Source organism: Coregonus lavaretus, assembly GCF_964263955.1.
Source record: "Coregonus lavaretus genome assembly, chromosome: 3".
Taxonomy (NCBI): Eukaryota; Metazoa; Chordata; class Actinopteri; order Salmoniformes; family Salmonidae; genus Coregonus; species Coregonus lavaretus.
This window is the reverse complement of record NC_139990.1, coordinates 57,794,905-57,806,377: the sequence shown is the minus strand read 5'-3', so window position 1 is coordinate 57,806,377 and position 11,473 is coordinate 57,794,905. Positions and strand designations below refer to the sequence as shown.

The 11,473-nt window shown below is 43.2% G+C and overlaps 1 protein-coding gene across 1 annotated transcript; it reads left to right on the top strand.

Moving 5' to 3' along the window:
* Positions 1 to 911: 911 nt before the first annotated feature.
* Positions 912 to 11,242, top strand: LOC311123426 (phosphatidylinositol-3-phosphatase SAC1-B). Its single transcript, XM_084158179.1, has 18 exons — positions 912 to 968; positions 1,525 to 1,622; positions 1,895 to 1,969; positions 2,126 to 2,253; positions 3,014 to 3,163; positions 3,369 to 3,428; positions 3,543 to 3,576; positions 4,270 to 4,371; positions 5,756 to 5,928; positions 6,101 to 6,249; positions 6,437 to 6,535; positions 6,706 to 6,844; positions 7,354 to 7,423; positions 7,632 to 7,704; positions 8,349 to 8,442; positions 8,553 to 8,645; positions 8,783 to 8,840; positions 9,074 to 11,242. The coding sequence occupies exons 1-18, from the start codon at positions 940 to 942 to the stop codon at positions 9,208 to 9,210; spliced, it is 1,761 nt and encodes a 586-aa protein (XP_084014305.1). The 5' UTR covers positions 912 to 939; the 3' UTR covers positions 9,211 to 11,242.
* The last annotated feature ends 231 nt before the right edge of the window (positions 11,243 to 11,473 follow it).

Here is an 11,473-nt window from a genome sequence, read left to right as displayed (position 1 = left end):
CACTGTTTCAGTAAAAAGATGAGGGATTGGGCTGGAGAAATGTAATCCCTCTCATATTCATAGCTATGGATGGAAAATGATAGTTTTATCCATGTTTTGAGGCTATACAGTGTTTGTTCACATTTACTTTGTTTACAAACATTGAGTAAAACAAGCTTATATTTTGGGTTCTGATGGGGTCCGACAGTTAAACTAAGTTCACGAGGCATTTATAAATTATATTATTCAAGAATCAATGGGTACAGAGCATTAGTTTATGGATATAGCAACTGCTGATTGCCCCTTTAAGGCTATTAGGACACACAAAAACATATAGAATACAAAAGTTTGATCAACTGTAATATGTGCAGTAACGTTAGGCCAATCAGCAATGTTTTTTCAACAAACTCGCGGCAGGGCAGATTTTTTTTCAGTAGCCCCTAGACGAGGAAAAGGTCCGAATCAGAGGAACCGAGTCAGCCAAGAGTTGAACTCAATCAAACAACTCATGATCCCATCGAAACAGAGAACCATGCCTTTCTCATGACAACAAACAACCTATGTGTTAATCTTAGGATAAATAAATAAAAATCCGAGAAGATCCGGAGAGAAAAACAAGCCGAGCTAGCCAGGAGTCGAACCTAGAATCTTCTGATCCGTAGTCAGACGCGTTATCCATTGCGCCACTAGCCCGCTGAAAACAGCACAGGGACTGTCGTTGTATAAAGTTTTCATGCTGTGATATGAGGAATCGTACAGTAATAGTACGATTAATGAACTGTAACTTTGATCAAATAATGTATTTTTGTGTGCTACATAATATGTTGCTGCCTATAGTTTATCATAGTTTCCTAATTTACTACGATCTAAATGTCCGACCCTGGACGCGAACTCCGGTCCAGCCATATACAATGATGTGCACGTTCATTGACACGTCACTAGGTCAGACCTCCTCTAAAGATGGCGACCGCCTACGAGAGCTTCAACCTGTAAGTCTTGAAAATATATATCGTTTTCAGTCTTTTATTTTCAAAAGCTAGCTACTACAACTTTTCTGGAAAAAATGCCATATTGTCGTAGGTGTAAGACTAGCGTTAGCTAGCATATGATAAGCTAGCTAGCTAACATTCAACTGCAATTACTGGCTGCAGTCATTCGTATGCGGGATTTGTTTCAGTTTACAGTACTGTAACTAGCTTACAGTTATGTCAAGGATGTGTAGTTGTGTTGTCTGTAACAGTACTTATCGAGCTATCTGCCTTTCGATTGAATGAGTGGTAGAATGCAATCGATCTGGTTGATGAAGCAGCTAAATAGCTAGAAAATACAGTTAGCTTAGCTGTTAACGTTAGTTAGCCTGAGCCAGCTAGCGAGTAGCTAGTATGTGTGAGCTGGTGGTGACGTTAGCCACTAACTAAGTTGAGCTTTGCCAAATCAAGCCAATGTTTTCCCTATGTATAAGGCGCGGTTCACAATGCCAGATGTTCGTCTACCAAGGTCACTGATTTTGTATCTCCATCCTCTGTGCCCACTCTCCCCCCATAGGCATACTACCCCAGAGAAGTTTTACATTGAGGCTTGTGATGACGGCTCCAATGATGTCCTGTCCATTGACAGGGTGTCCACAGAAATGATCCTCACCGGTATGTTGAGTAGGCCTATGTTAGACTGTGTGTGTTATCGTGGCATGATGCTGTCTTATGCTGACCAAAGTCAATGGTGGTTTGTGATCATAAAGGCAATAAAAAAATGATGTGGCTCAGTTGGTAGAGCATGGTGCTTGCAACGGCAGGGTTGTGGGTTTGATTCCCATGGGGGACCAGTATGAAAATGTATGCACTCACTAAGTCGCTCTGGATAAGAGTGTCTGCTATATGACTAAAATGTAAAAAATGATGATGATTTGTCCCTCTAGTGAGGAAGGACATTCCTCCCCATGCGGTCACCAGGCCAATATGTGGCATCATGGGAACTATCCGTTTGGTGGCAGGTAGGTTCAGTCTTACACTCTGTCAACAAGAGTCAGTTCAGACTCTCCAGTAAAATTGTCCATTGAGAAGACTTTACCTGTGTTACACACAACTGTTCTCAACAGGGTGAGTGTTTACTTTAGTGACACCTGTGCCCCTCTGCCTACCCTCCCCAGGCACGTACCTCATCATTATCACAAAGAAGAAGAAGGTGGGTGACCTGTTGGGCCATGCCATGTGGAAGGCTATGGACTTTGACGTTATCTCCTACAAGAAGACTGTGCTGCACCTGACAGACAACCAGGTAGGGAGGTGTGAGTTGGGGCCCCAGTGCCAGCCCACAAGTCCACAGTCATGTAGAGCCTGGGTGCATTTCAGGCCAAGGGCGTTTCACAATGATTCCTTGTTAATGACAGTGGGTTGTTTTGATGTGGATGCTGACGAGTCGAAACCCTAGCCTGATACTCTGGGTTATTTTTCTAAGATTAGCTAGCTGCTGAAGTCACTTGCCTTCGCTACTGTATGTGACCAAAACGAAAGAAGCATAATGAACTGAGAATGCTAGGCATCTGAGCTGACATAGATGCCCTGTGTTGAATTGGCTATGGAGCCGGTCAACGACAGACAGTGTGTCTGTAGACAGTCAAGTGTATGTGAAGGGCAAAGCTGTCTGTCAGTCAGAGAACGAGACCTCTTCTCACAGACAGAACAAGTACTGCTTTCAGACAGTGTCATCATCATGTAGCTGTTACAAGAACACTCTGTTCTGTCCCCAAGTCTAGACAAGTGTGTCTCTATTAGTGGGCATCTCTATGTTGGCTTCTAGTTGCAATACTGGTGGAGGAGATGTTATTTTATATATATATATATATATATCAATTTAGATTCCTTGTATATATTATTTTATACAAATAGTGGTAATCCGATACTGTCTAACCATGGGTCCACCTAATTTCTGTTTTGCTTTCCTTCTTCAACCTGCCTCCTGAGCACTCACCTTCGACCTCTTTTCTTTCCTTCTTCAATCTGCCTCCTGACCTATCTTTGACCTCTGACCCCATCAGATGCAGGACAACAAAGCCTTCTTGTCCATGATCAACAGTGTTCTGCTCACAGACGGCTTCTACTTTGCCACAGACTACGACCTGACCCACACTCTGCAGAGACTGGCCAACACCAGCCCTGAGTTCCAGGAGATGAGCCTGCTGGAAAGGGTGAGAGAATGAGTGGATGGAAAGAGAGATATAGAGGGAGGAAAATAGTGTAAAAACTTGTTTCCATTTGAAGATACTCATTAAAACACGAGTAATGTGTTTGTACTTGTGTCCTATACAGATGCAGACATTTCCTATGCAGGGCATGCGGAAACACGTCGAATGGTATTATAAAGATGTGTTGTTTTCTTGCCCTCGTTTCTAGGCAGACCAACGGTTTGTGTGGAATGGTCACCTGTTGAGAGAATTCATGGCACAGCCAGAGGTAAGGACAGAAATGACACATGTTAACCACTTTTGGTAAATATAAAATGAATGCGCTCCAGTACAGGTCTTATGATCTTTCTAAACTGCATTGTCTCTGATCTTCTCTTGACAGCTGCACAGGTTTGCTTACCCAGTTGTCCATGGCTGTATCCTTTCATGTTTTTGTTGTTGTTGCAAACTCCAGATGAAGACTTTTCCCGCTCTTCAGTTCTCATAAACAGGAAGACCTCATTACCACTTCTTGTAAGACAACAAATATTGCCCATGTGAGATATGTAATTCACGTGGCGGTTGTTTAGAGTGACTGAACTGTTAAACAGCATTGCAGTTTAAACCCTGTAATCTGTAATTGGTTGGAAATCTACCCTTGATGTGATCAGTTGCACGTGTGCACAACACACTAGATCACATGGTCATTTTCACATTCATATTTCCCCTTGATCCTTGGGGTTTAGCTGTCTGAGTGGCTTGGATGTAAAGCAGCTATTGATTACACTGGATTAGTCTTGTCATTCTTTTCCCTGAGAAAAACTTGGAAAACTGTTTGACAGACCATGTATATCAGTAGAAGTGAACTTGCGGTTTGCTCCTTAAGCCACAAGGGGGAGCTAGAGATTCATATAGGTCGTATTAAAATTGGGAAATTAGGGATATTGTATTTACAGACAATGTAAAGTGGATCCATTGACATAATATGATGAAGCCCACATTTCTAAGCATCACAACACTCCCAACTCCAAAGCATTTTCTGAAAAGGAGGCAGAGAAAGGTTGAATTCAGAAGGTAAAGTTAGGCTTTAAAGGTTAAGACTGTGCTATCCCTAACCACGTGTTGTCCAGTCATCATTATGAAGTCCTGCTGCATCAATGGGAAGATCTTTGACTGGAACATCATCTCCAGGCGGAGCTGCTTCAGGGCTGGAGTACGCTACTACGTCAGAGGTGACTGACTCCACATCCACCAGCATGTCTAACTGGAGCTTTCTGACTAGAGCAGGGATGATGGACAATCTTTTCCATAGTGGACCGGTGTGGGTGCAGAGGTTTTTGTTCCAGCCAAACAGTAATACATACATCTGAGTCAAATATGCTCAGTTTACACAAGCAGCCCAATTCTGTTATTTTTGTCACTAATTGGCCTTTTGACCAATCACATCAGCTCTGAAAAAGATCTGATGCGAAAAGATCTGATGTGATTGGTCAAAAGATCAGTTAGTGTAAAAAATATCAGAATTGGGCTGCCTGTGTAAACACAGCCTTAGTCAACTAGTCAGTCCCCGGCTAGTACATTTGGTTCCTGTTGAAGTTGTGGGAACATACGTTTTTGGTTTCCCATTGGTTCTGGGAACGAAGCCATACGTTTCCTGATCGGTAAAACTGAGCGTTTTTTTTTTTACGTTCTGAGAACGGAAGTAAAAATGTTGCCTGTTATGGGAAGATACATTTTTTGTTTGCAGGGAGGTTCTGCGAACGTTTTACTATGGTTCCCTGAAAGTTTTCCTGGGAGGTTTTATTAACGTGATGAGAATGGAAATTATAGGTTATTTGAAGGTAATTAAATAAGGTTCTGAGCAAATGTTTCAATAAGACTTTTAACACTGCGATCTTAGTTTGGGTTAACTGTTTTTAGCACACATAGGACACATGGAAATTAATATGCTTAGGCATTAATTATGCAAACACTTTTCTTTTTTTATTGTGGCATGGTGTCAGGGAGATTTGAACCTATGCTGTTCCGTTCTCGATCCATGTAATTAGTCCACTGCGCCACCAGGATGGAGCTAGTGTGCCATATATTTTTTTACAAATACAGAGCTGTTCATTTTAGTCTATAATTAATATTATTCGCAATGTCAAACCACTTGGAGAACATTCCTAGGACATTACAAACATTAAAATGCAATGTAACCATGTTTGAACTTTTAGGAAATGTTCTGTTAAAGTAATGAAATACCAAGTAAAGAAGGTTTTGTTTTTTTGTCAAGTTCCTTAAATGTGCTGAGAATGTTCCAAAGCCAAGCGACTATCCTGCACCATTCCCAGAAAGTTGTGGGAAGGTTGTTTGCAAAATAACCATAGGACAACCACACTCTCATCAAGCTCTAAGAAATATGATTCTCAGAACCTTATATGCTAGCTGGGTCTTCAATCAATATTTTGATTAGTGGAATCAGGTGTTTTACAGCTGGTTGGAACGAAACCCTGCACACACACCAGCCCTTTGCAGATAATATTGGCCTGTCCACTTCTTATATGTTTACTGTCAAACATTCCTCACTCTGACCACTCAGACGGATGATTACATAATGTCTATTTGGTCCCTCAGGCATCGACTCAGAGGGTCATGCAGCTAACTTTGTGGAGACAGAGCAGATTGTCCAGTACAACGGGGGCAAGGCCTCATTCGTACAGACCCGAGGCTCCATCCCCTTCTACTGGTCCCAAAGACCGAACCTCAAGTACAAACCAAAACCTCAGATCAGCAAAACCATCGACCATGTAAGCTACCTGTTACAATATTCATATAATTTTAAATGATATTTCATATTCAAATGTAAAAACATTTTAATGCACAGTAGTAGTAATTTAATTACAGTAGAGGTATGTGATATTGAGTATTACTATACTGAGTCATAAATTCTTTCTTACCTTTACTGTCCTGCTTTCACAGCTGGATGGCTTCCAAAGGCATTTTGACTCGCAGATCATCATTTATGGAAAGCAAGTGATTTTAAATCTGATCGACCAGAAAGGCTCAGAGAAGCAGTTGGAACAGGCCTTTGACAAAATGGTGTCCAGCTTGGGCAACGGCATGGTTAAGTAAGGACTATAGCTTTTCCCCATCGTTCATTCTGATCCCACTATGCACGTCTTCTTCTAACATCATCCATGTCTTTTTTTAGGGGTTAACGTTCTGTCTAAAGGCATGGAACTCCATATAACCCCTTAAAGAAAATTATTTAGTTGGATTTTACATAACTTTTCTCCCTGTACTGTGCACCTCTAGGTACATAGCGTTTGACTTCCACAAGGAATGCAGTCGGATGAGGTGGCATCGCCTGCAGATCTTAGTCGATATGGTGACAGAGATGCAAGATGAGTATGGGTAAGTATTTAGTCTATGTTATTCTGTGTTTGTGTACTTTGTTTTTTGGGGGGTGTTCATCTCTGTCTGTGGTTTGCTGATTTGTTTTGTTTTTGTGACAAATGTTATTGTAAAAAGAGCTATATTTAGGAATCAAATTGTTTGATTGGCTGAGTTGATTGGTTGGTCAGGTACTTCCTGGTTGATGTGGATGGGAACGTTCTGGTGCAACAGGAAGGGATGTTCCGCAGTAACTGCATGGACTGTCTGGACCGTACCAACGTCATCCAGAGTCTGCTGGCACGACGCTCACTGCAGTCACAGCTGGAGGTGGGAACCACCAATCAGACACGCCCACACTGACTAGACACGCCCATTACATATAGACACTCCCACTAGTTCTAGACACTCTTACCACATCCATCTAGACCACTGGTGTCAAACTCATTCCATGAAGGGCCAAGTGGCAGTGGGTTTTCTCTTCCCTTGTATTTGATTGATGAATTAAGGTCACTAATTAGTAATGAACTCCCCTCATCTGGTTGTCTAGGTCTTAATTGAAAGGAAAAACCAAAACCCAGCAAACACTAGGCCCTCCATGGAATGAGTTTGACATCCCTGATCTATACACTTCCACCACATCTAGACTCACTCTATCTGTCTTTGACATAATGAGCAATGTCGTGGACCTCTCTGTCCCACCATCAGGAGTTTTACTGTTCAATAAAGGTGTAGACCTAGCCACTCCCCTGAATCTGATTGCGACCATCTTGGTTCCGCCTTGCCCCCTATGGTCAGGCCACTGCAGTATCTCACCACACTTCTTTGTTTATCTGCAGCGACTTGGAGTTCTCCACATGGGCCAGAGGATTGAAGATCAGGCCGACTTCGAGAAGATCTACAAAAATGGTGAACCTCAGCTGAAATCTGAACACTTTCCTACCCCTGTGCCAGAATGAGCACATCATTCTCTTCCTTATGAGATTATTCCAACACTATGGTTTAAACATGATTGAAATCCTCCCCTTTTTCCACTGACTAAATCTGTTTTCTCTTTCTTCCACCCCCCCCTCCCCCCCATCTCTCCCTTTCCCTCTCTCACCCCTGCTCTCTGCAGCGTGGGCAGACAATGCCAATGCGTGTGCCAAGCAGTACGCCGGCACAGGGGCCTTGAAGACAGACTTCACAAGGTGAGAGAGAGGGGCTCACGTGCTTCTTGCTAATCTGGTGATTAGCCAGCTAGGGCACAGGACTGGCTCTCTTCATAGAAACACACTCCATTCCATCAGGAAGTCACTGAGTTCATCTGGCTGTAGGAGGATATTATGGATTCGAATAGAACTTGTCCATTATACAATGACAGAGAACTAGTTGTCTTTCTGCTGGCACAGTACCCATGCCACTGTCAGTCACACCCCACACACACCCATGAAGTTAACTAGTTGTCTTTCTGCTGGCACATTACCCATCCCACTGTCAGTCACACCCCACACACACCCATGAAATTAACTAGATGTCTTTCTGCTGGCACGGTACCCATCCCACTGTCAGTCACACCCCACACAACCGTGAAGTTGGCCATGCATAATTGTCTGTGCACTACATCAAAACATTGTACTGGTTTTGGTGATGCATATTGAATGGACTGCTGCCCTTATCTTAGAACATGGAGGATTAGGATGTTTTGCTAGTGACCTTTGTGATAACCAGGATGAAAACTCTGAGCAAGAGCGTGCTCAGGAAAGGGTGGAGGATGACGACGATGATTATTTGTAGTGTGTGTGAGAGAGAGATGATTATGACAATGATGACTGAAGCGGTGCTCATGTCTCAGAACAGGGAAGAGGACACAATGGGGGCTGGTGATGGACGGCTGGAACTCCATGATCAGATACTACAAGAACAACTTCTCAGACGGCTTCAGACAGGTGTGTGCATGTGTGCCAGTTATTAGTCATGTTTTTTGTAAATGTGACTAATAACAATCCTTGAAGTGTGTGTGGTAACTGATAATTGAGACCTCTCTCCTGATCCCCAGGACTCCATTGATCTGTTCCTGGGTAACTATGCCATTGACGAGGCAGACATGACCACACCCCTTCACGAGCCCAAAGACTGGAAGTTCCTCACGGTGAGATCTGATTGGCTAGGCTTGACCAGTGCTATGTATATTGATTGGCTACATTATGTGTTGGTTTCAGTCACAGGCGGTACATTGAGATTCCGTTGTATCTTATTTAATCTCCTGTTTCCCCTCTCCCCCTCTAGTTGCCCATTATCATGGTTGTGGCATTCTCCATGTGTATCATCTGCCTCCTCATGGCTGGTAAGACAGCAGTGGACTCCCTTGTAAATTATGCATCGAATTTGTATGAAAATTCTAGTTACACCTGCACCGATCTCAAGTTAGGATTTGGTCCGTAAAGACATTTTGCAGCACTTAATTTGTACTGTTTCCACTGGTACTAAACTGGTATTGACTAGGCAAGTATGTGATATCAATGGTACTTTTTCGGTACTTAGTTATTACCCATAGTGACCCTCAGTGTCCCCCCTCAGGTGACACTTGGACGGAGACTCTGGCTTATGTGCTGTTCTGGGGCACAGCTAGCTTCGTGACGGCCGGCGTCATCCTCTTCAACGGTCGGGAGTTCGTAGACGCGCCCAAGCTGGTCCAGAAGGAGAAGATGGACTGAATGTGTGCGTGTGGAAAGCAGCTACGCCCCACAGACTTCTCCTCCTCCACTTCACCTCTCTCTTCTTCATCGTACAACCAGCATCAGCGGGCCTGGAGCCTGTACTGATTACTGACCCATGAGGAAGAGGAAGAGGAAGAGGAGGAGGGTGAGGGTGGGGTGAGAGAAAGGCCATGTGTATGATGTAGTGCTGCGAAGCACACAGACACTCGCTCTGCACTGGCCTGCTGCTGTCCACACCACTAAGCACAATGTTTGGGCTGGGGCTGGGGAAGATCCCTACCCTAACCTTGTCCATAGACTGACTGTATAAGCTGTAAACTGTCTGGTTTTATGATACAATACCCCGCTACGGTAACACAGTTCCCCCGCTGCACGGAATGCATATGAACGGACACTGGCCCTGCTGTGTTGTTGCCATAGCAACCCTGACAAGGGAACTACTTTTTATATTTTTCTTGTCTTTTTGTCGTTTTTGTTAATTTGTCGCCTTCTAGCTACATCATGTCATATTCGCTCTGTTGGTTGCCATATTGTTTCAGTGTCATTGCCCCTGAGTGGTCGATCTGAACCATGCTAGTGTCTTAGTGTGATAGCTGACCTATGGGGTACCAGTGGCTGTCTGACGGCCCAGCCCAGCCCAAGATCCCAAAACTAGCTCACCAATAGTCATGGAGAGAATGTGCTAGCTGGCCAATGGTTGGGGAGAGAATGTGCTAACTGGCCAATAGTTGGGGAGAGAATGGGCCGAACTGTCTCAATAGGGAACTTTAGTTATGGTGTCCCACCAACATTAATGCCATTGTAACTGGCCATTATATTCCTGCTCACTGCACTTCTGAGTGCACAGACCCTCAAAGGGTTTCACATGAGGATTCCTCTGAGATGTGACGAGAGGGATGTTTGTCTGTGTGGTCTGTCTGGCAGTCTTCCCAGGAATGGAAAGCTTCATGAAACTGCTGGAAAGACAAATCCTCATTAGTTTCTAACAACTAAAAGGTGCGAGAGAGCATCAAACTATATACTATAGTGAGTAGGATCTGTCTTCGACCAGTAGACTGGAAGGCCCAGGCCTAGGCTAATAATGAAGCATGGATTTAAAGGACCAATGCAGCCATTTTAATCTCAATATCAAATCATTTCTGGGTGATTGTTTTCATCAAAATTGTCAAAAAGAAGAAAAAAAAGCTTCTTAGCAAATAATTGTCTAGGATTGTCTGGGAGTGGTTTTTGGGGTGGGGAAAACTGAACTAGCTGTTATTGGCAGAGAGGTTTGGAACTCTTTCTTATTCGTCTATTAACTAATTTACCATCTGGTGATGTCACCAGGCAGGCCAAAACTCCATCCCACCAAAACAGGCAGAAATGTCAGGCAGTCTTTTCAAACACTAAAAGAGCATTATCATCATTTTCACAGTATTATTCCAACCTGGAAATATATATAAAACACAGGAAAATCTAGTTTTTGACTGAACTGTGCATTTAAACGAACCAAAGTCTCATGGGGCTTTGGGGACTTAAATGCCACTTGTCCCCTATGACAATTTCTAAGTGTTTGAGTGTCTCTCTGGGTGGGAATGTGAACTGTTGCTCTCTCTTACACAATCTTTCTCTATATTATTTATCCTTTGATTATTGTCTCTGTGCTGAGCTCTTTTACGCTGTTCTGTAGCACTAGCCCTAAGTCAAATTCTGCTGCCTTACCACAGGTCATTATAAGAGACGGGGTGTTTAGTAGCAGGATTGGGGCCAATTCCATTTCAATTCAGTCAATTCAGGAAGTAGATTCCAATTCACTATTTTATTCTCATTGAAAAGCATTGAGAACATTTTTAATTGGAATGGGAATTTCAGTTTACTTCCTGCATTGCCTGAATTGAAATTCAACCGAGCCCAACACTGGTGTATAGTGTACATAATCATTACAGGATCACACTTAACTTACCTGCTGTCAGAGTGGCACCTGCTGATCTGATAATGTTAAGAAAAAAAAGGTATGTCATATTGTTAATATTAAATTGATTATATTGCCGCTTATGTGTCTTTCTACTTCAACTGTAGTGGTCCAAAATGACAATGAGATAGATAATGTATATCCTATAACTTTATATGCAGTGGTTCAATAATACATTGGTGTATGGTTACTATGATAATGCATAAGTCTCCCGAGTGGCACAGTGGTCTAAGGCACTGCGATAGTGCTAGCTGTGCCACTAGAGATCCTGGTTCGAATCCAGGCTCTGTCGTAGCCGGCCGCGACCGG